Genomic DNA, 25,960 nt, shown 5'->3' with positions numbered 1-25,960 from the left:
AATGTTCCCAGGCTTGACTTTAGCTGACACCATGGGATCAGCCAATGACCACGGCTCACTCACGCTCCACAGCTCAGTTTGTATTTATTCTGCTTAAGTTTCACAAACCTCCTTGAGTGTACAAATTTAAAAATAAAATTCCAGTAATAATTTCTTCAAGTATTTCTTATGCATCATTTTTACGCTCTTCTCCTCTGGGTCTTAGTTATATGTAGATCCCTTCAGTGAGTCTCTTACCTCTCTACGCCTTCACTTTATCTCTTGTTCTTTTCTCCTCTCTGTTTTTCAGTCTGGATATTTATCATTGAAGAGCCTTCCAGTTCACTAATCTTGTGTTCTCTCTGCCTAATGTGCTGTTAAAGTCTTTTAATTAATTTTTGCTTCAGAAATTTTTTACTCTCTTTTTATAATTTCCAAGTAGATTCCTTTCAAAGATTCCACTTCTATGGTGAAGTTCTTTCTTTCTCTACATCCTTACACTTCAGTTCCTATTATTTTAAACCTATTGGTTAATTTCACCATTTAAATCAATGGTGCATCTGTTTGGTCTGTTTATATTTTATTTTCTCTTAGTTTATGTTCAGGTAGTCCTGTCCTTTCTCAGGTGTGAAAAATTTGACCTAATGACACCAGTAGTTTTAGAATGTGTCAACTTGGCCAGGTTAAACATTTTTCAGAATGCCTTTTCTTGTATGTTTTAAGATGGTGTGGGAAACAAAGGAAATTCTTGGGAGACGGAGGGAGGAAGGGAAGTAGCCTGTCTTGAAGCTTGTACACATCATTCTTTATTTGCTGATTCAAGTCATTTGCATGAGGCAGCAGCTGACACTGCAATTGCTCTATGTTCCCATGAATCTTTCAACCTCTCTGAGCCCTAAGCCAAAGGTGTCTGTGCGTTAACTCTGTGATGAGGGACCCTGGCTTCTTCAAGATAGTCTCCCCTACAAGGCTCAAAAGACATAAACATGAATATGCATTTTTCAATCCAACTCCATGAGGTTCTAACTCAAGCATTGGGATTCTATCTTATATGTATCTTTGATAATGAGATCAGTTCTGCTCCCTTTTCCAGTGCCAGTACAGGAACACAGTCTATTTACAATGCTGTCACTGAGCTGGCAAGGTGGGACAGAGCATAGGACCAAGTTAAGTTAAAATGCCACAAATTTCAATGTTCTCACCAAAATACAGCTTTTTTTTTTTTTTTTTCTTTCTTATAAATGTTCCCTTTGTTACTACAAGTTTTGGTTAGTTTCCAGAACTCGGGGGGGGGGGGGGGGTGGGGGGAGAAACTGATGTTTCACTTTTTCTCTAGCTCACTTATTGTTCTATATAGGGAATGTATTTGTTAGCTCAGAAAGCCATAACAACATACTGTAAGTAGGGTGACTTCAAAAACAGATGTCTCTTTTTGCAGAGATCTGGAGCCTGGAAGTCTGAGATCAGGCTGCCAACATGTTTGGTTTCCATCCTGGCCTCTCTGTGGAGTGTAGGTGGTCAGTATCTTACTGGGTACGCACATGACCTCTTCCTTCTGTGTGCTCAGAGGGTGAAAGAGTGTTTATTCTTATAAGGACACTAATCCTACTTGATCGGGGTCCTATCCTTATGACCTTATTTAATCTTAATTACTTCCATAAAGACCTGCTTTCTAAATACAATCACATTTAAGGTTAGAGCTTCAGTGTATGAATTTGGAAGTTGTGGGGATACAAATATTCAGTTCATTAATAGGAAAGGATTTTTGGAATTTCTCACTTCATTCTTTCCACTGATATCCTCGAGTACCTTTTAAATGTATTCATCCTTTTGAGTGCTTCATAAAAAGGAGCTCAGAAACAGCTTGTTCTGTAACTGCTTAAAGTAGAACTATCAACCCTTGTGTTTTTTACATGTACTTTCTCTTTTTCTAGTAATAAATTTTTAACAATGGTGTATTTGCTTTGCTGGGGGTGAAATTAACTGGTGTCTAGAATCAGAGGTATTCAACCCAGACTGGTATGGGAATGGAGCCACTGACCTCCCATCCTTCTTCCAAGTATTTTGCTAATGGTATACCTTCTGAACAATATCTCAAAGATTTGCAGTCCTTTTAAATCTCAGACCCATTTTTTAACTCTTTATTTCCTATCCTGTAGTAGTTCATATCCTGTAGTAGTACCTACTAATGTTCTTAAATGGGATAAAGTACAAGTAATATAAGGAATATTCTCCCAGCTACAGGTTGAGTGTACCACGCTTGTTCCAAGATTTCTAATATATCTGTCCTCCTCAGAGGTCCCAATATGATTCTGTAATCCCACATTAGTTGAAAGTACTTTTCAAAGGCATATTTAGGAGGAAACAACAGGACTATTAACCAACTAGATGTGCTAGGAACAGGACAGGAACTTCTTCAAAGGAGAAGGAAGAGCTGGGCATGGTAGTACATACCTATAATCCCAGTGACTCAGGAGACTGAGGCAGGAGGATTACAGGTTCAAGACCAACTTTGGCAGCTTCATAAGACCCTGTCTCAAAAGGAAAAAGAATGGGGGTGTGGCTCAGTGGCAGAGTGCCCCTGGGCTTAATCCCTAGTACCAGGACAGGGGTGGGGGGAAGAAGAAAAAAGTTAATAGCAGGCCCAGATTTATATCCTGAGAGAGTATAAAGATAGAAGTATTAATAAATAAGATATAAAAATAGGAGAAAAAGAAGAATTAAGAGCATCTAAGGAAAAGTGTTTCAATTCTGTATATAGATATTGATGTGTTTGTGGTAAAGATGTTTAGTAGGCAATTGAATGAGAATTTGATCATATGTCATGATAGGTAATATGTTGCAAACATTCATGTATGAAAATATGTAGAAGCAGAGAATTAGATGATATTGTGCAGAAAAAAAGCAAACTACATGGTAGTGAATGTAAATAGAATTCTCTGTAATACTAACCTGTCATTTCTTTGACTTTTAGTGTATTTAAACTTATTTATTTAGCTTTTATTAACATATAAGAGAGGAGAAAAGGAAAAGATAATTATCAAAATAGAAAATAAGTGCCTTAAAATAGTTGAGAGATACACAGATATAGAAGCCCTTATTGATTCATCTGAAACCTTGCAAAACTAAACAGCCTGTTGCCACTTTAGTACAAGTAGTTAATCAAGGAGTTGCTCAGTCCAAAACATCTACCAATTATTATCATGGTGAAGGCCATGATTCCTAAAATTCAGTTCAATAAATTTTTATATTAATATTTTATCCAGTCTGAGACCACTGATAAAATGGGATGGAATGTCCTATTTCAGGGATGACAAATAAAATTACTGGCATTTTAATTAAAAAAAAGTGAATTTTTTAAGTGGTACATTATAGTTATACACAGAAGTGGCATTCATTTTGATGTGGGCATATGTACATTCATTAATTTCAGTCTACTATTCCTCCCCTTTCCTACCTTCCTGCCTCCCCCACTGTTCTCTCTTCTGTGTTAATGAGATTCTTCCCCCTTTTAAAAAAGTTCTTATTCCTCTCTAACTTCTACATATAAGAGAAAATATTTAATCTTGAACTTTCTGAGTCTGATTTATTTCACTCAGCATGATGCTCTCCAGTTCCATCCATTTAACAGCAAATGCTATAATTTTATTCTTCTTTATATGTGAGTAAAACACCATTGTGTATATATATTACATTTTCTTTTTCTAATCATTTTATTAGAACTCACTAATGACCAATAAGGAGATGATGTCCCATACAAGTTGATTTGAATGTTATTTATTATCTTGTTTCTCATCTTGTGTAGGAAAAACAGTACTGCATCTAAACTAACAAGTTCCTTTTTGCCTTTGAGGAACATAGTTGTTTCAACAGCGCAAACAAACAAAAGAACAAAATATCTAAGAATAAAATTAACCAAGAAGGTAAAATGTATGTACACTGAAAACTATAAAACACTGATGAAAAAACTGTAGAAGACAAACAAAAAAAAAAAAAAAATGGAAAGACATCTCATGTTCATGAATTGGAAGAATGAATACTGTAAAAATTTCTGTATTACCCAAACTGAATTATAGATTCAATCCAATTTCTATCAAAACATCAATAGTATTTTCCACAGAAGTAGAAAAACAATTCTAAAATTCATATAGAACCATAAAAAATCCTAAAGAGCTAAGGCAATCTTAAGCAAAAAGGATGAATCTGGAAGCATCACATTTTCTGATTAAAACTATATTAAAAGACTATAGTAATGAAAACAGCATGGTAATAGCATAAAATAATACATAGACCAATGGAGCAGAATATAAAGCCTAGAATTAAGCCCTCACATATGTGGTCAAGTAATTTTTTTTACAAAATTGGCAGGAATACCCAATGGGGAAAGGACAGACTTGTCAATATGTGATTCTAGGAAAACTGGATACCCACACGCAAAAAATAAAGTAAAATAAAGGGCCAGGTGTGGTGTAATACCAGTGACTCACAAGTCCAAGGCAGAGGGACTGCAATTCTATACCAGCCTCAGCAAAATAGCAAGTCCTTGAGCAACTTAGTGAGACCCTGTTTCAAAATAAAAAGTTTAAAATGCTAGGGATATGGTCCAGTGATTAAGCACCCCTGGGTCAATCCCTGGTACCAAAGAAAACAAACAAAAGGGATACCTCTCTTACACCACACTCAAAAATCAGTCCAAAAGGGATTAAAGACTTAAGTGTAACATGTGAAGTGATTAAAATTCCTAGAAGAGAAAATAGAGAAAAATTTTCCTTTACATTGATTGATATTTGATTTGACATCCAAGGCAGGGCAAAAAAAGCAAAACCAAACAAATGGGACTACTAAGTAATGGGACTATCAAACTAAAACTTTTCTGCACAGCAAAGGAAACAATCAAAAAAAAAAAAAAAAGACAGTCTATTGAAAGGGAGAAAACATTTGTAAACTATATTTTCTAAAAATTTTTAAATGTTTAATATATTATTTGTTATTTTGAATTTTATGTAAAGAACTGATATTACATTCCACATATTTTTGAAATTAAAGTGTAAGTTACTGTCTGAGCCATAATTGTTTTCAGGTTCAATGAAAAAATGAGTAATTTGTGTATCTTTATACTCTTATAAAAACACTTCAGCTTACTCTGAAAATCTCACTGTATTGAATGAACCATTCACATTAAAATAAAAATTCAGCCCAAATGAAAGCCAAGGGTCTCCAGATATGAATACCCATAAGTGCCCATTTCTGTGACCTCTGGAAACCACTGGATTCTGCTACACTCAGCAGTTGACTTCCCATCTCATTAAACTGTCTCTCAGAGAATGATATTACTGTGTTCCTAGTTCAGATCCAACTATGCAGATCTCACAGAGGAACTTTAAAAAGAAAACTTTTCTTTGGGGGCTGAGGTGGTAGCTCAGTGGTAGAGCGTTTGCCTCACATGTTGGAACACTGGGTTCTATCCTCAGCATCACATAAAAATAAATCAATAAAATAAAGGTATTGTGTCCATCTACAACTAAAAAGAAAACCTTTTTTTAAAATTTTTTATTAACTCATTAATTGTGACTGTCAATGGGGTTTATTGTGATATTTCCATTCATGCATACAACTTACATTCATTAAATCCAACCTCCCTTTATCCACTCACCCCTTCACCCCATTCCCAACTTCCATTAATCACTATTCTAAATTCAGATGGACTTTTTTAGTTTCCACATGTGAGAGAGAGCATGTGGTACTTGTCTTTCTGTGTCTGGCTTATTTCATTTAACATAATGTCCTCTAGGTACATCCATTTTGCTACAAATGATAGGATTTCATTCTTCTTTATAGCTGAATATTATTGCATTGTGTAGATATACCACATTTTCCTTACCCATCCATCTGTTGACACACACATACACTGATTCCATATCTTAGCAATTTGAATAATGCTGTAATAAATACGGGCATGCAGGTAACTCTGACATGCTTGTTTCATTTCCTTTGGAAATATCCAGAAGTTAATAGCTGGATCATATGGTAGGTCTATTTTTAGTTTTCTGAGGAAACTCCATACTATTCTCCTTAATGACTGTACTTATTTACATGACCACCAACAGTGTATAAAATTTCCATTTTCTCTACATCTTCGTGAGCATTTGTTATTTTTTGCTTTTTAATAACCGTCATTGTAACTAGAATGAGATGGCATCTTCCTGTAGTTTTAATTTGCATTTCCCTTACAGTTGATATTAAGCATTCTTTCATATATTTGTTGGTCATATTATTTATCCTTTCAAGAAGAAATTTGCCCATTTTTGATTGGATTATTTTTTGCTGTTAAGTTTTTGAGTTCCTTTTATAGTCTAGATCCTCTAACAGATGAATAACTGGCAAAGATTATCTTTCATTCTGCACATTATCTCTTGACTCTGTTGATTGCTTCCTTGACTGTGCAGAAGCTTTATAGTTTGATATAATATCATTTGTCAGTCTTTTATTTTGTTTCCTTTGCTTTGGGGTCCTATCCAGAAATTCATTTCCTGTTCCAATGTCTTAAAATATTTTCTTTCAATATTTGTTTTCTTTCAATATTTCAAATATTGAAAGTATGTTTTCTTTCAATATTTGCATAGTCTCACGGTCTTACATTTAGGTATTGGATCCATTTTGAATTGATTTCTGCACAGCATGAGTTTTCAATATTCTGAATAATGTATATCTAGTATTCCTAGCACCATTTATTGAAGATGCTATCCTTTCTCCAACGTGTTTTTGAAAACTTCGTTGATAATTAGTTGACTATAGATGATGCATGGATTTCTGGACAAAAGACGGAGTGGAGTAGAAGAAACCCACTCTGTTCCATTGGTCTATGTATCTGATTTTATCCTGATACCGTGATGTGTGTTTTGGTTACTATGACTCTATAATATGCCTTGAAATTATGTTTTGTGAGGACTCCAGCTCTACTCCTTTTGCTCAGGATTACTTTGGCTATTTGAGGTTTCTTGTGCTTCCATATGAATTTTAAAATTGTTTCTCTATTTCTGTAAAGATTGTCATAGATGTTTTAATGGGGATGCATTTAACCTATAAATAACCTTCAGTAGTACAGACATTTTGATATTAATTCTTCTAATCCATAAACTTTTAAAAATACCAAGAACTCAGGAAAGAGGCAAGACTACTTAAAAACAAGCCACTCTTAACAAAAGTATTAATTCTTAGAACCACCAGGTGCCTGGCTTATTTTTATCTTACTTCTTAGCCTGAAGTACTAACTATCTTAAAAGTCCAATTCAAAACTTCCTTCTCCATAAATCCTTAGCTGATGTCAGTTTTACTCTACCAGGTTTTTAGTGTCTTGATTAATGTTTTGGATTAATTTCTAGTAGGTCCCTGTATTAAATTCTCATGTAGACATTTACAAATGGCCTTGGATTGATTTTGCACTGAGTTAGATAAGTGTAGCAAGTTTAAATGTGTTGCTTTCCCCTCTATATATACTAGATTAGATATGCAGTCATAATGGAAATACAAAAATCAAAACCTCAATAAGATAGTCCTACTTGCAAACCAAATAGTAAAAATTTCAAACACTGACACTTTGTGCTAACATGTTGTGGTCTTCTTTATCTATAGTACTTATGTTTTCTGTATAATACTAATGTAAATAGTAAATATTGGTATATGCTATTAGTCTCCAGCAATTTATTTTATATTCCTTTTCATTAAAATTGCTTTTATCCTTAAGTTTTAAGCATATGACCTGAAAAACACATATCTTCTATTTCATAATTTCATTCAATCAAGTCTCAGTCTTAAAACAAGAGATTTTATTTTATTTATATTTCTGAGTGTGACATGTTTTGATTATTTCAGGGCAATGTTTAGATTTTACAATACATTTATTTGTTTCTTAGCTTGTCATTTTTCCTACACATTATCCTCACAGCTTGAGCTCTTACTTTTGATGTAATTATATTTGACATAAATAATCTCATAAAATTTTGCAAACAAGACATTCATGTAATATGTTTTAGCAATCTTTGGGTATCTACGAAATATTCTACTTTTTTACTTGGCTTTACTAAAAAATATAGGCTCTTGGTCCAAAATGCTTCTTCCTCTAAGTTTTAGTTCATCATTTATTGCCGTCCAGCCTCCTTTGTTTCAGATGAGAAGCCTCATTTCATAATTTAAAAATCTGTTAAGAAAGAAGTAGATGTTATTGCATCCATATTGATTCAAATCTAATTAAATTTAAGTTATGGGAAGGAGTTACATCAGAGGTGATGCTGGTGCTCACTGGCATCCACAGGAGGACAAAAAAGAAAAGCAAAATCTACACTTTCCAGGCAGAACAAAGTTAGAGGAAGGAAAAAAAAAAAAAAAAACCCTTGATTGTATGTTTTGCACAGTTAAATTCTACAGCATAACCAATATCACCAATCATTTTTGTATAAGTTATACTATATTTGGAATGTATTTGTCAAGAAAGGAGTTAGAGGTATGGCTTAGAAGTAGAATGTGGCCTCTGATATCACAGCTGTGCTTCATTCCTTTGGCAACTGCAGTTCAGGTAAAGAAGACCTGAACCTCCTCAATTGCTGGACTTAGAAACAAACCAGGGATAAGATACACACTTCAGAAAGATGCCCCTTCAGAAATGGACAGCCCTGTTACACAGGCATAAGGAGGATACTTTGGACACTCTCAAGTTGAGTTGAGATGCACTTAAAATTTGCCTACTCCTCTTTGGGGAAGAAAGAAAAACTCTTGGTCCATGACAAGAAGGGAATAAATCAAGTCTGTACTGAGGTAAGGCCTGCTTTTCTCTGTCTCTTAGACTATAATTTCTGTTCTTTCTTTTTTTTGCATGCAGTTCTTATATAGAGATTGCTCAAGATCTGAATGATAGGACAACCCTCCAGTACATGTGCCTTCGATGTGAATTACCATCCCTGGAAAGCAGCAGAACCTAAACATAAATCTCTTTGGGGGCAAACACTGTTTTGCCCGTTTGCTTTTTTCTTATTTCTGAGCCTATTTGGACTAGACTTTTTAGTAAACTCAACAGGCCTAAGCCTTTGTTGGGCTTATAGATGTAAGTTATTTGGTGCTATCTTAATTTATGGTCTCAGGACTAATTCAACTTTAAATAGTAGTGGACCTAATATCTACTTAGTGAGTTCTAACTTTGTTTTGGGGAAGTTCCCAATATTCTGGAGTGATCATTTTTCCTAACCTTGTCTATGTTCATTTTTTCCCTTGGGACTATTTTTGGTTCAATAAGGAGAGGGTAAAGAAGATTCAAGAATTCAGATTCTAGCTTGGCATGATGGCATATGCCTGCAGTTCCAGCTACTCTGAGACTGAGGTCAGGAGGATTGTGAGTTTGAGGCCAGTTTAGGGAACATAACAAGGCCATGCAAAGGAGGAGGAGGAGGAGGAGGAGGAGGAGGAGGAGGAGGAGGAGGAGGACAGGAGGAGGAGAGGAGGAGGAAAGGGAGGGACAAAGTGGAAGGGGGGAGAAGTAACAGATTCTGTAACACTATCCAAATATCTCTATCTTTTTGTACTTTCAATATCCAGAATTGGAGGAAATGCTTATAAAAGAGACTAAAATTTTATTTTATAAGACCAAAATTGGGGAAAAAGATCTCCAGAATTAAATATAAAACTTCTAGCACAGTGAGGACCATTCCAGTGATTGAGATTTGCTCTTTGAAGTTTTGGGTATGACTTCCCCACCTCTACCAGGTTCCAAAGGGCAGAGAGCATGAAATTTAAATGTGGTTTTCACTCTTTCTCATTATATAATCCTCACACCCTTAAAGGGACTATGTATTTTTTAGTCCTACACAAGTAAAACGCATAGTGATTAGGTAATTGATTAGTTTGAAGCCATGCAAGACAGGTATGAAACATACCTGCATTGGTGAGCCGACTTGCCCTGCCTCTTATGCTGTAGTGTCTGTTCTTTCTCTTTGCTGACATGTGACGCTCAGGTGGGAGCTGCTCATGATTTGGGAGGTACGCCTCCCCTCCCCCCCCACAACCCTGGACTCATGACTACATAAGTTTAGCTGAAGAGGAGTTCAAAGGCAAAGTCCAATGAACCTTCCCTGTGGATCTGAGACAAACATTCAACACTGAATTGGTCACCAGCAAGATATGGCTGAGTTGGAGTCTTTCTCTGGTGTTATTGAATCTTAAATGTGGATGGAAAAATTTCTGGTCTCACAGTTATGTGTTCCTTCACAGGAAGGGCTTTGCAATTTAGTTGAATGAGCACTTGGGAAGGCATATCCTATAATGCTCCCCGTCTGCTTGTGGAAGTAGAGGAAAACATGGATAACCCAAGTCACCATTTTTTCCCCAGATCCTGCTTGATTCTATAACAAGCTTCACTAAGTAAAGTCCAGTAACCCAGGGGATTTGACGAAGGTTCAGGAGATGCATCGTGGAGTTCCCACCCTCACCACCTCACTTACGTAGGTATGAAGTAGAACAAGAATTAGCACAGTGAAAAATAGCATCAGTGAAGTCAACATTGTGCATAGATCCCACATCCATCCACAGTACAATGCATACAGGTCATCTGAAATAGAGACTGGAAAAAAAAGAGAAAAAATTAAACAGTACATTTTTAAAAGAAAGAAAATAGGGACTGGAAAATATGCCCAAATTAAGAAACCAGATATGTAGAAGCCTACTTAACAAAAGCAGCAAGAGATCAAATTTGGAGGAGTTAGCCTAGGCTTTATGACATGAAGAGATGAGACTAGATAGTTTGAGTAAGTCAGAGGGTGTGTGCAATTTGACCTGAGCAATAATGCAAATTGTGAGATATCATTTCTACTCATTCATCCACAGCTAACCAAGAACATACTCTCGTTTGTTTTTTTGCCCTCATTTAGGACCTATGAAGACAAAATGTTCTAGGAATTTTACAGATATAACCCATTAGGACTCTGAGCCGTTGGATAGATCAAAATTGTTTACGATTGCAGTTTGAATGAAAGAGGAAGTTTCAATAAGCAACATAATCAGAATATGATCATAATATTAGAGTAGAACAAAGTCAATCTGTTTAAGAAATGAATAAAAGCATTAATAAATTATGTATTGAAACACAATACCTGAAATTAAGAATTCAAGGGCTGAGTTCTACAACAGATTATTCATGTTTTGGAGTTAGTAAACCAGATAATATGTTGAATGACATGAACATGGGAAAAAAAAGTAAAAAATAAAGAAGAAAAGATACAAGATATATGGGATGGAATAGAAAGTTCCAATCAATGTCATATAAAGATTAAGTTAAAGAAGAGTTAAGTCCAATGAGCCTGGGGACTCTGACAGAGGTTCAAGAGATGCATCATGGAGTTCCCACCCTCACCGCCTCACTCATTGTAGATCTGTGAAGTAGAAAAAGAATTAGAGCAGTTAAAAATAGCACTAAATAGGTTAAAGAAGAGTTACATACAGGAAAAAGGAAGTGTTCAAAACAATGATGGCTGAAAATTTTTTCAGCCTTTATAGAGGATGCTAATGTGGAAAATCAGGGAACAAAACAGTTACTATGAAAAATAAAAATAATTCCATGCTGAGGTACGTAAGTGTACACACACATACAAATACACAAGTTAAAAAAAGTCTTATGACCCTCCAGAGCAACAGAGGTTGAATCCAAAAGTGGCAAGTAGACTGAGATCGGACTTAATAGAATAGGAACAGCAGAAGCCAAAATAGTGAAACAGTATGTTCAATGCACTGGAAGAAAATGAAGAAAATAAATTCAACCTAAAATCCAATAGCTGTTACAATAAAGATGAGATAAAGGTCACCAGATAGTGTGGTAGTATTTGTAAATTCTAACATGCAAGAAAGAATAAATGTTTAAAAAGTTGTAAGCATATGTTGATGGATAAATATAAATAAATAATGCTATATACAATAGTAATTATAATAGCCAGATATTCAGTTTAAATACATAATTAAAATCCTGAACAACTGTTTTATATATATTTTTTATATACATATATATTTTATATATATAATATATATAAATATGTGTATATATATATATATATATATAAAAAATGGAGGGTGTCATGAAAATAGTCCAAGGTCTTATAATTCTCTGAGTGATTAAGATATTAATTGAATTTAGACATGATAGTTAAATAAAAATGGGATTTCTAAAGGAATCACTTAAATAATAGACATTGTTTAAATGATGTCAATTATAAGTGAAAAGACATGGGATGATTAAAATTCTAAAAGCAAAACTAGGATGATTGAAAATACACAATAAAATGATAATAAAAAAGAATGGAAGTATGTATATAGAACCATAATGTGAAATAAACACAAAATGTTAGAGATTTGAAACATTAATTAGCCGAAGAAATGGGCAATCCATTTAAATTTTCAAATAAGATAGGTGAAAAATTTAAATCTATATTCCTTCTGTAATAAGAGCATAAAATCATAAATATGCAGAAAAGTTTAAATATAAACTATTTTTAAAGATTGCATACAATTTAGTAAGAGAAATACCATGTAAATACAAATCAAAGGATAAATTATGTAACTATTCCACTATTGGGCAAAATAGATACTGGGCAAGAAAGCATTCCTAGATGTATTGTGATAATCAATGTTTTCTTTTACCAGTAATTTTATCAATTTTAAATATGTATGGACTTAATATAATGGCTTCAAACATGTAGGAAATTGACAAAACTAGATCAGTTATATTTAAGTAATTAGTGATATGTTTGGATTTCAGTTGATCATCTAATCCTTTGCTTTCTGTATTTCCCAATTTCTCATTGTTGTTTACTCCCTCATGAATTTTGATGGGCTATTTAAACTTTTTAAGCATTGCATTTTTTATTAGTGCATTTTAATTGTACAAATGATGGAATTCACTGTAATATATTTGTACACTAATGAAACATAGGGTTTAATGTGTGATTCTGGTGGAGCTCAGAAGACCAAAAACACTGATAGGACTGTTCACAGTACAGACTAGTTTCAAGAAGTTTCAGAGGAAAAAGAGGACTCTATTAGAAACTGAATTAGAGGCTATTCATGTTACATTCTGGCTGAGAAACTGTCTACGTTTTGCCTGTGTTCTGAGACTTTCTGTGAAATATTGCTGGTGGCTTTTAGTCATGTTTATCACGGTATTAAGGAGAAGAAAACAAAACAGAAAAATTTTTTAAACCTGCAGTTTGACTAGAAATCTGTCAATAAAACTGGGGCTAAAGAAGGCGTGGTTGTTAAAGATATCACAGCAACTAAAGAAACTCTTTAAGTACTTTAACCAGAGAGGATAGAAAAGATGGCTTGAGGGCATCTCAGGTATTGGCAAGACTGCACCCATCTTAAGCTCAAGGGTGTAAAAGTAAAAAAATTTTGAAAAGAGATCAGTGGGACACCCTGCTTGCTCAGGGGGGCCTAAGATACTCAGAGGCTGTGGCAGTCAGAGTCCATGGAGGCTTGAGTTACTGTTTAAGATGGTAGCAGACCCTGGCAGTAACTATGTGGTGCTGATTCTGCAGGAATGCAGGATGCTGAGGTTAGGGGGTCATGGAGGCTTCCACCAAAATTTCAAAGGAAGGCCTGGGAGGCCAAAGTTCCCTAGGGCTGGAGTCCCTATGGGCAGACCTTAAGAAGGCCGTGTGTGAAGATGTAAGAAAGCTGAAAATGTAAACCCCAAGATTAAGAAATGCCAGTGTTGTGGAACCTCTGCCAAGGAAAGCTGCAGGAATTGAACAGAGACAAGCCAAGAGAGGCCACATGGGCTGCAACCAGCAAATCCATAGGGGTGAATTTACACAAGCCCTTTGGAGAGAAATCACCATGCTGTTCTAGGTGCTGGATGTGGAGGCACAGGACTTGTTTGCCCAGCTGAATTTCTGTTTTGTTTTGGTCCCATCTTTTCTTTCTATACCATTTCTCCCTTGTGGAATGGAAATGTTTACTCTGTACCTCTATATATTGGATACATGTAAATCGTTTTTGATTTTTACAGAGGCACACAGAGAAGAGTTTGCCTTTAGTCTCAGAAGAGACTTTGGACTTGGACTTTTGGGCAATGCTAAAACTGTTAAGACTATGGGTGTTCTTGAATATTGACTAAATGTATTTGCTATTGGGAAATTAGCATGAGTTTTTGGGGGAGTGGAATGGGATGGTTTAGATGTGAGGTATCCTCCCAAAGCTCATGTGCGATCCGATGCAAAGAAGTTTAAAAGTGAAATGAGTGGGTCATGAGTTTTAACCTAAAAAGTGCATTATTTCCCTGATAAGAATTAGCTGGATGGTAACTGTAGGCAGGTAGGATGTGACTAGAGGAGGGGAGTCCCTGGGGTTGTGTGTTTGGTGTGCATATTTTGTCTGTGGTGAGAGAAGTGCGCTCTCGCTCTCGCTCTCTCTCTCAATCTCTCTCCTTTATGGGGCCATGTCCTGAGCCACTTTCCTGCATCACACCTTCCCATTATGATATCCTGCATTACTTCAAGCTCCAAGGAATGTAGTTTGTCACCTATGGACTGAGACCTTCAAAACCATAAGCTCCCAACTGCAGACACTTCACAGAGGAAGATATCCAATTGATCAACAGATATATAAAAAATATTCAACGTCTCTAGTAATTAGAGAAATGCAAATCAAAATCACCCTAAGATTTCATCTCACTCCAATTAGAATGGCTACTATCAAGAATCCAAGCAACAATAGGTGTTGGCGAGGATGTGGGAAAGAAGGTACACTCATACATTGCTGGTGGGATTGCAAATTGGTGCAGTATTGTAGAAAGCAGTATGGAGATTCCTCAGAAACTCGGAATGGACCCACCTTTTGACCCAGCTACCCCACTCCTTGGTCTATACACAAAGGGCTTAAAATCAGCATACTACAGTGACACAACCACATCAATGTTTGTAGAAGCTCAATTCACAATGGCTAGATTGTGGGACCAAACTAGATGCCCTTAAATAGATGAATGGATAAAGAAAATGTGGTATATATACAGAATGGAATATTTTTTTTTTGTTTCTCTATTTTTTTTTATTGTAAACAAATGGGATACATGTTGTTTCTGTTTGTACATGGCGTAAGGCATACCATTTGTGTAATCATAAATTTACGTAGAGTAATGTTGTTTGATTCATTCTGTTATTTTTTTCCCTTCCCCCCACCCCTCCCACCCCTCTTTACCCTCTGTACAGTACTTCCTTCCTCCATACTTGCCCCCCTCCCTAACCCTAACTCTAACCCTAACACTAACCCTTCCCTCCCCCCCATTATGTGTCATCCTCCACTTATTAGCAATATCATTCGTCCTTTGGCTTTTTGAGATTGGCTTATCTCACTTAGCATGATATTCTCCAATTTCATCCATTTGCCTGCAAATGTCATAATTTTATCATTCTTTATGGCTGAGTAATATTCCATTGTATATATATACCACAGTTTCTTTATCCACTCATCAATTGAAGGGCATCTAGGTTGGTTCCACAGTCTGGCTATTGTGAATTGAGCAGCTATGAAATTGATGTGGCTGTGTCTCTGTAGTATGCTGATTTTAAGTCCTTTGGGTATAGGCCAAGGAGTGGGATAGCTGGGTCAAATGGCGGGTCCATTCCAAGTTTTCTAAGGAATCTCCACACTGCTTTCCAGAGTGGCTGGACTAATTTGCAGCCCCACCAGCAATGTATGAGTGTACCTTTCTCCCCACATCCTCGCCAACACCTGTTGTTGCTCGTATTCTTGATAATCGCCATTCTAATTGGGGTGAGATGGAATCTTAGGGTGGTTTTGATTTGCATTTCTCTTATTACTAGAGATGTTGAACATTTTTCCATATGTTTGTTGATTGCTTGTAGATCTTCTTCTGTGAAGTGTCTATTCATTTCCTTAGCCCATTTGTCCACTGGATTATTTGAATTCTTGGAGTAAAGTTTTTTGAGTTCTTTATAGATTCTGGAGATTAGTGCTCTATCTGAAGTATGATTGGCAAAGATATTCTCCCATTCTGTAGGCTCTTTCTTCACATTGCTGATAGTTTCCTTTGCTGAGAGAAAGCTTTTTAGTTTGAATCTATCCCAGTGGTTGATTCTAGCTTTTATTTCTTGTGCTATGGGAGTCCTGTTAAGGAAGTCTGATCCTAGACCAACAAGGTGAAGATTTGGACCTACTTTTTCTTCTACAATCTGCAGGGTCTCTTGTCTGATTCCGAGGTCCTTAATCCATTTTGAGTTTAGTTTCGTGCATGGTAAGAGATATGGGTTTAGTTTCATTCTGTTGCATATGGATTTCCAATTCTCCCAGCACCATTTGTTGAAGAGGCTATCTTTTCTCCATTGCATATTTTTGGCACCTTTGTCTAGTATGAGAAAATTGTATTTATTTGGGTTTGTGTCCGTGTCCTCTATTCTATACCATTGATCTACTTTTCTATTTTGGTACCAACACCATGCCGTTTTTGTTACTATTGCTTTGTAGTAGAGTTGAAGATCTGGTATTGCGATACCCCCTGTTTCACTCTTCCTGCTAAGGATTGCTTTAGCTATTCTGGGTTTCTTATTCTTCCAGATGAATTTCATAATTGCTTGCTCTATTTCTGTAAGGTACATCAGTGGGATTTTAATTGGAATTGCATTGAATCTGTATAGAACTTTAGGTAGTATGGCCATTTTGACAATATTAATTCTTCCTATCCAAGAACATGGAAGATCTTTCCATCTTCTAAGGTGTTCTTTAATTTCTTTCTTTAGTGTTGTACAGTTCTCATTGTAGAGGTCTTTCACCTCTTTTGTGAGATTGATTCCCAAGTATTTTATTTTTTTCGAGGCTATTGTGAATGGGGTAGTTTTCCTAATTTCTCTTTCTGAAGATTCATCACTTATGTATAAAAATGCGTTGGATTTATGGGCATTGATCTTGTAACCTGCTACTTTACTGAATTCACTTATGAGTTCTAAGAGTTTTCTGGTGGAATTTCCAGGTTCCTCTAAATATATAATTATGTCATCAGCGAACAGGGATAGTTTGAGTTCTTCTTTCCCAATTCGTATCCCTTTAATTTCTTTGGTTTGTCTAATTGCTCTGGCCAGAGTCTCAAGAACGATATTGAATAGAAGTGGTGAAAGAGGGCATCCCTGCCTTGTTCCAGTTTTTAGGGGGAATGCTTTCAGTTTTTCACCATTTAGAATGATATTAGCCATGGGCTTAGCATAAATGGCCTCTACAATGTTAAGGAATGTTCCCACTATCCCTATTTTTTCTAGTGTTTTGAGCATGAAGGGGTGTTGTATTTTATCAAATGCTTTTTCTGCATCTATTGAAATAATCATGTGATTCTTGACTTTAAGTCTATTAATGTGGTGAATTATGTTTATTGATTTCCTGATGTTGAACCAACCTCAGAATGGAATATTAATCAGCCATAAAGAAGAATAAAATTATGACATTTGCAGGTAAATGGAGCTAGAGAATACCATGCTAAATGAAATAAGCCAATACCAAAAAAAAAAAAAAAAAGGGCCAAATGTTTTCTCTGATATGTGGATGCTGATACATAATTGAGGGTAGGACAGGGAGAGTGTAAGTGAAGAATGGAGGAATGTTGGATTGCGTAGAGGGAAATGAAGGGAGGGGCAGAGTGGGGGAAAGGAAAGACGGTAGAATGAGACAGACATCATTACCCTGTGTACATGTATGATTACACAAATGGTGTGACTCTATATCGTGTACATCCAGAGAAATGAAAAGTTATACTCCATTTGTGTACAATGAATCAAAATGCATTCTGCTGTCATGTATAACTAAATAGAACAAACAATAAAAAATTTAAAATAAATTAAATAAACTTTTCCTCCTCTAATTGTTGTTGTCAAGTCTTTTGGTTACAGCAGTAAACACGCTGACTAAAACTATATCTCTTTTAATTTTCATTACTCAAGGTATTTTCTTCATTTTCTCAATGTTTCAAAATAATTCGAAAATGAGAGTTGGTGGACAGATATACAGAGATTATAAATTAAATGGATAGACAGACACACACATAAATACACATATAGATATTACAGAACATGTGGTCAGAAGTAGTGTTAGAAATAAAATTACATCTTATACATTCTTATATATTCCTTGCTGTTTTTTAGTCACCCTGTCTCATATAAGATTTGAAGCTTGGGTTTATGGTTTATAGTGAAAATAGATGGAATGGGCTTTGTTGAAGGCAACTCAAAAGTATCTTAGATTTGAAAAAGCAATCTGTTTAACATCTGCTCCAGTTTTGTCTAAAGGATGAAGATAAAGCCTTTGCAAATAATGAGAGATCCTTTTATTTATTTTGATAGTAATTGTCCCATGTAAACACATTTCAGTAAAGGCAAACAAATTAAGGGTATTGTTAAATTCTTAGATACTAACATAATAAAGTATATGATATCATATAGTTGCTCTTCTAAATAACCTCTGAATAAATAATCAAGAGGACCAAATGATGACTTTCAATAGCCTTGAAATTCAATCAGGAATCAATTAAGTATAATTCTTCATTTGAATTTTTAAATTAATTTTTCAAAGGAGAGCTCTATCTAAATAAAAAACAATCACAAATCACTGGCTTGGTGCCAATGCATAGTTGACATTAATAATTGCTTTTAGAAATGACTCTAGATTAGATGGCTTCTAGACCTGACAAAAATATATTTTTACCTCAGTGCTTGTGCACTTGTGAAGTGTACTATTATTTGAGTAGTAATGGAAACGTACCCAGCCAGTAGGGAAGCCTAAAACTCTGGACCTTACCCAGCTGAGAGGACAGCACCTGACCCTCTAGGGTGTCATCTAAATCCTGGCTCCTCATCCTGTTACTGCTACAAAGGCCACTCAGCTGTGTCTAAAAAGGTTCACGTAAAAGGGTACCAGGCAGGGAGGACATCAACTGAAAAACCCCATTTTTTCCAGTCTCACTTACCTCTGCTCCTGAAACTGAAGTAGATAGGGAAGAAGGCCATGTGTAACAAGAAAGGTAGAAGCTCAAGTACAATTAGAAGGTAAGTCGATCGAACTGAAAAAAAGCGGAGAAGAAAAAGAAGGTGGTTAGGACTTTGGGGATGCACTGAAATGGCCACAGTTGCACTTGATTCAAGAAACTTAAATGTCTCAGTGCTTTAATTATTAGGTCTAATAAACCTGTCAGGGTTTGGGTGTGAAAGGCAGGACTGTGTGTGAGGATAGATCCTGGCACCAGGGATGAGGCCAAGAGTAACAGTCCGTTGTGCTGAGGATACAGCAGGGTAAGAAAGAACAGCCTCTTCCTACTGCTCTCCGTGCAGTGCAGCACGCGATCAACCTGGAAATGTGACCTCGAGAATGTGGGACTCTGGTCACCGCTACATATCTGAATGCTTAAGCGTCTAACACTTTTGGAGGGCAATTTTGGGAAACCCTGAGTTAGCTCAAAGGGGAGAGAAGAGTCTTGGAACCCAAGAATTTCACAGTTGTAATGACAAGGTTTAGTGCCCAGGATCTTCTGTACAGCACCCCTGGTATTTAGCAACATTACCTACGTTCCCCGGATCTTACTACACTGTGAGAAAGATCGTTTCAAGGCTGGACAGCTCTCCTTACTCAACCATGTTTTGCTACATCAAGATAGAAGTTTTCAAAAGATTCATTTACCAAACTTAAAGTAAAACGGCAAGGTTGATCAGTTATTCTGAGATATTTGCAAGGAACAATGAATAGTTAGTATGAAAAAAATCTAGAAAAGACTATGGGTTTTTTCTGTTTTTAACTTAGTTCATCGTCTTGTATATGATTTTTTTTTTTTTTTTCTAGGAGAGGTCAGTTTCTTCATGGTTTTCTTTTTTGGCTTGTTTATTTTGTTTATCACAGATACCAGAAATCACCAGCAGGAAAGTTCCAAAGAAAGAATTTTCTCACATTATGCTAGAAGTAAGCTCTAGGTGGGCAAAGACTTTTGCCCTTTTTTTCCCTCGTTGCTTTGTTGTTACTACATCTTAGATACTAGGCACTAACATTAGATGTAACTAGGATCTAAGAGATGCTCAATACAGATATGTTGAAAAAATTTAAAAATAAGTCAAGTTTACTAGTGATGGAGTGGCTTCTCCATCACTATAAGTCTGCAAGGTAGGTCTTGCTACCACACACCTTTTAATGAGGAAAAGCATCTTGCTTAAAGTGTTTGTTTGTTTTGGTACCCAGGATTGAAGCAAGGGATAATTTTCCTCTGAGTCACATCCCCAGCTCTTTTTTTTTTTTTTTTCTAATTTTTAATTTTGAGACAGGATCTCACCTCACTAATTTGCTGAGGCTGCCTCTGAACTTGAGATCCTCCTGCCTCAGCCTCTCCAGCCACTGGATTTACAGGCATGTACTACCCCACCTGGCAGAGCAAAGGGTTTGACCTTTGAAACATCTAGGTTTCAGTCCACATTTGTAGGTTGTTTCAGTTTGAACAATTAATTAAATAATTAACCCTGATTATTATTTAATCTAAAAATGATGATAATAAATGGGACCTACTTCATAGGGATAAATTTAATTTATCTGGAAAAATTTGTAAGATATTGATGATAAATTGTTGATCATATCTCCTGGCACACGGTAAATACTCAACTTTGTGGAGGTCTTTATGAAGTGGACAGAAGACTGGCCAAGATGCACTCTATTCTTTTTTTTAGCCCTCTTTTCTAATTCAAGGAAAATCTCGCCCAGTAACTCTCAAATTACACCTTATCCTTTGAATTGTGCATACCTCACTACAGATTGAATCATCTCCCAGAGGTTCCCAGTCCATCGAATCCTCCATCCAGAATAGCCTAGAACACCTTTCTATCAGTGACAGGTGATGGCATTTGAGTGTCATCACCTGTTACTTCTGTTACTTATCTTGCATTGTCTAACGATCTAATGTCCAGGATTGGGAGACACCATTCACAACTGTATCTCATGCCTTACTCAGCTAGCTGAAATTAAGGTGTCACTTTATAGCCTCTAGTGATGACAAAAATAAAAAGGTTAATTTCACAGGAAGAACCAAAGAGGAATTGGAAAAAGATACAGAAGGATCAAGAATTGTGTTAATGGGTTCTTATCTTTATCTTTTTCTTTCAATTTTGGAAAATGGGGACAAAAATTTAAAAATATATAAGTGTCTATGGAAAACACATCTATTATTATTCTTATTCCAGGAAATGGTCCAGAAAGTGAGAGGAAATCAACAATAACTTCTGAAGGGACCAGGAGATCTTGGTGGTCACAGCTACAATAGAAGTGGCAGTGTCTTCACCCTGGAGAGCAACGTAAGGAAGGAGGGCAGCAGCTTAGTCTGAGACATGGCTCAAGACAATGACGACCCCTTTGACAAACACAGCAGTGGGATGGGCTGAGAGGCAGATTTACACAATTTTGTATTACCACCTCCCAACGCTTGGTATCAAGTAAAGCAGAGATGTTTTCAGAATTCTTTAATGCTTTGCCTTTCCTGGATTAAATACCTGTTGTTCTGTAACACTGAAGAACAAACGCAATGATCACAATGATCACATATATCACCGGGTATACAGTTTTAAGTGTCGAGAACATACACTTCGATTCCAACAGGATATCTGAAAGAGAGAGCAGAAGTATCTGGTAAGTAAAGTAGCAGGGCCATAAGACCCCATTGTACCCCACTGTACCCCAGGAAGCAGGATCCACCCCCAGGTGAGGTCCTTGTTACCCTCTGCATTGTATACTCTGGGTTTAAGTGAGGGCTATTGGCCAATGAAGCTGGGTCTGGGGAAAGAACAGGATTTGGCAGTTATTGGGCCAAGGATGGAATAGGTTAGGATAGAAGAATAATTTACTGTTTTGGTTCCTATATTCTAGAGGGTAATCCGTGAGATGAAGGAAGTTGTAGAACAGGATTCTGGGTACCATACTAAATGTGGCATCTGAGGAAGTCAACAGCTATAGAACTGCATTAGAAGTGGCTCTGGTAAATCTCAAGAGAAACTCTTCTGACACTCAGTGTTACATTCCTTGTGGGACCTTCCTGTAGAACCAATATGACAAAAATTCTCCAAGAAGAGAAGGCCTAATATCACACTTAGAACATTGAAAAAATCAGTAAGAATGAATAGCTGAACGGGTATAAAGCAAGTAACTCCTCAAATTCCTCAAAGTTTGGAAAATAGGGAAAACAAAGAGTCAGTGTTTGCCCCATTATTATATACTAATCACTAGTAGCTTGAAATGTGGAATTTAAAGAGACTTGTGTATAAAACATTATGAAGAGAGACAATCAGGTTCACAAGGAATGAAGATGGTGAGATTGGAGACAAATGAGCAAACTAACCAACCAAGAACCAACCACTGGATCATACAGTCAATACCTCTGTATAGTAGATATTTTCAGATACAAAGCCCACAATGACTATTTCAGTGTGTTTTAAATTAGTTAATAGTTTGAGGTATAGCAGACTAACTTAGTAAAATAGCACCAAACTATTGGAACTTGGGGGTTATGTGGATTCTAGAAACAACCAAAAAAAAAAAAAAAGGTAAAACAACAGCTTCATTGTCAAGAGTCTCCCTTACTTGTCTATCACCATGACTGAACTTTTTCATTTTATGAAAGGAATTGATTAAAATTTTGAAAATCAACCATCATGGAGTTCAGACTCTACATTCACATTTTGGCTTCAATGACACTGATTGTTCTTGTCCAGTATCAAAGCTTAAGTGACTCAGAACAAAAATAGAAAAAGGGAAGCAGAGGTAAAATTCCAAAGAAGTGGAGCAGAATTTTGAAATTATGACTTAATTAAAGAGAACACAATTATAAATTGGCTCAGCTACCTGCTCCAGGAAATGCTTGCTCCTGGGAGGTAACACTGTGAATTGACTCAAGCAGACTCCTTAACAAGATTAACAACTGGCTCATCAGACACTTCAGGACCTTTATCTCTGCTCACCAGTCCAAAGTCATTATACCCTAACCACTTTCTCACCTTGCAAGACCTACCTTAGCACCCTCTAGAAGAAATTCTTAAATTCTACAAATCCCCTCTCCTAATTTTCCCACTTGAGGATATGACAAAAACTCTGCCCAGATATCCTTCCTTATAATATTGTGTCTTATAAACTTATCTGTCCTAGATCAACAGGTTTTCCAGGATTTTTAAGGGGTTCATGGCCCATACTTTGAACTAAAGTAGGCATATAATCACTAAGTGAAAGACTATATACAACAGTCTACTTGAAAGTTGGGTGTAGAAATTAATTTGAATCATTGGAAGAAAAACAGAGTGATATTGCAACTTCTAGACATAAAAAGAAATTTGTGCACTGTTTTCTCACTTTCCTCACTTCCAAGAATTAGGATGAAGCTATAACAATGAAAACTGACTTTAACCACACAAAGGAGGACTGAAACCCCTAGGATGGTTCAGCAATAAGGTAGAAAGGACCCGAGTTTGGGAGTTACTTCAAGGAGTACAGCCACACCCAATATGAGCTGTGACTGTCCTTTGTCTGAACTAGTGGGGGTGACTTCTCTTGTATAACACTTGAGCTACTATTCTAGCTAATATTGGCCTTTCCTTCCTTCTGCTTCTTGTCCCTTGCATCCACCTTGAGTTCTCTAGCTACTGCACCTAGTCACCGAAGCACAAAGAGCACAATTTCATGATGTTTGTCTCTAACCTGACTGATCACAGCCATCACTTCCAAGAGAAATAGTCTTGAATCATGGGTGAGCATCTGGGATTTAATCCTGGGTTTGTCAATCGTTGGTTAGTGGATCTTTGGTAAATGACTTCTCTACGTGCCTACTTCTTCATAAGGTAGCAATAAAGTGCCATCTTATGCCATCTTATACTTTTAAAATTAGTCTTACTTAAGCACACTGATCTACACTTTATAAAACTATTTCACTGACAATGTCTAATTTCAAGGTCAAAATACCACGCTATTTTTTCCAAATTACATATATCAATGGTCCTAAAGGTTAAACAACACCCAAGACCGCAAAGCTAGAAATAGTTAATAAAGCTGACAAATTGGCATGTGACTTTAGAATCCTTAACATGCCACAGAGAATAAGGATTCTTTCTCTAATTATGTCAACACCTAGTTCGTTCTTTAGTACTCCCCTTAATGTCTGGTATTTTTCTTGTTCCTAGCAATTTAATATGATTTAAATAGTGCAGGTCTATAGAAGCCCATAGTGTATCAGGCAATTTAACAGTTATTATTTCACTCAATTTTCTTCTTATTTTGACACACAGATTAAAACAGCTCTTCCTTTATAGGACCTCACCACAAGCTCTTACCTGGTATGACAATACCTGCTCTTTTCTTCTGACCGGTGTCTGGGTTGTAAAAGCAGCAAGTGACAGGACCAGAGGTGCTGTTTTTGAGAAGAACACTCATCTTCAGGTGTAATAACCCAGCTCCATCCTGAGAGTAATATTTTGATGAGTGAGGAATCGTACGTCCCTGGCTGTCTCTCCACGTCATCTCAGCTTGCGGGAACCACCCTCCTGAGTCACACACCACCAGTAGCCCCTCTGTGTCAAGAACCTGGACATTAATCTGTATGTCTGTGCCTATAGCTGGGGAGAAGAGAGAGAAGTGATTTATAATTAGCAGTGTGGACTCAAGAATTGAGAAGTCAAGGGGCCTTCTTACTCTTGGTGGCCTGCTAGGTAGGCCATAAGTTTAATGAAGGTGGCCACAATTAGGGCAAGGATGATACTCCAACCCAAATCCAAGCTAGCAGGACACAAACAATGTTAACCATAGGAGAAAAGACTGGTAAATTAGAAATTATGAAATTTATTAAGTTTCTGTTCATCAAAAGACAATATACAAGCAGTAAAAAAGAAAGCCACAGTTAGAAGATTACATTTACCATGCGTCTGTGAGACAAGTTGTGGCCAAAATATAAGTTATTAATCAATAACACAAACTTAGTTTTTACAATGAACAAAAGATTAGATGAGGCTTTTGATTTAAAAAGATATCCAGATGAACGACAATTATATTTAGATGTGTACAACATCATGAGGCATCAGGGAAATGCAAACTAAAACCTGGGTGACATATCACTTCACTACCACTAGAATGTTAGAAGGAACAGAACCGGGACTGACTGGAAGCCTTAGATTAACTAGAGTTCCCCTCTATGGCAGCTCCAGGACAGCCTGAGGACACCACAGAAAATCAAATTGAAAATTCATAACACTGCCCATACACTGGTAGGGACTTGATAATTTAAACTCCTGACAATTGTTAGAAATATTCAACAAACATATATTTTAATATTGAAAGACATTAGTATCTCATATTGTAGAGAAAAACAAAATCCATAGTAATCAAGAACTAAATTCAGAAAAGGAATTTTAAGAATTTAGAAGAAAATATCTTCATAATATGAGGCTAGCAAAGGATCTCAAGCATGATGTGACACAAATTGTAAACCATCACTGTTTAAGCTGTGTCTATTTGGATAAACATGGACTGATACCAACAATACCACACTAAGTATAATTAGATTAGTTGGAATATTTATAATGACACTGTTGTGTAAACTTTTTAAACACACAAAATAATAACATCAATTTTTTTATGCCTATACATAAGCCAAAAGAGAAGCTATAAAATGTGAATTTAATGGTTATTCTCGAGAAGGAGGAAAGTGAATGGCACTGTAAATTTGATGTTATCAGATTATATCTTTCAACATGAAAAGTTTGTAAAACATATCAATAGACTAAACATTATTGCAACATGTGAAAAACAGAAATTTGATGTACGGATAAAAATTAATTCCTAGAAATCAAGAAAAAATCCAAGTACTTAATAGGAGCATTGATAAAGATAATAAATAAGCAAGAAACAGACAAAGTCTAGTCTTCATTAAATAAGAAAGAAACAAGCAAAA

The 25,960-nt window shown here is 36.2% G+C and overlaps 1 protein-coding gene across 4 annotated transcripts in view; it reads right to left on the bottom strand.

The window, feature by feature from the left end:
- Positions 1-7,787: 7,787 nt before the first annotated feature.
- The window catches only part of LOC306670222 (putative selection and upkeep of intraepithelial T-cells protein 1 homolog), a 38,714-nt gene continuing 20,541 nt past the window's right edge, over positions 7,788-25,960 (bottom strand). For all 4 annotated transcript variants that reach the window (XM_079154908.1, XM_079154909.1, XM_079154910.1 and 1 more), the window contains 4 exons: positions 24,348-24,629; positions 21,528-21,638; positions 18,977-19,069; positions 7,788-10,585 (listed from right to left, as the gene is read on the bottom strand). In XM_079154908.1, coding sequence (XP_079011034.1) covers positions 10,422-10,585; positions 18,977-19,069; positions 21,528-21,638; positions 24,348-24,629 — 650 coding nt within the window. In that variant the 3' untranslated portion in view covers positions 7,788-10,421. The remainder of the gene's footprint in view (positions 10,586-18,976; positions 19,070-21,527; positions 21,639-24,347; positions 24,630-25,960) is intronic.

This window comes from Sciurus vulgaris (genome assembly GCF_902686455.1).
Source record: "Sciurus vulgaris genome assembly, chromosome: 1".
NCBI classification, from domain to species: Eukaryota; Metazoa; Chordata; class Mammalia; order Rodentia; family Sciuridae; genus Sciurus; species Sciurus vulgaris.
This window is presented reverse-complemented; position numbering and strand designations above follow the sequence as displayed.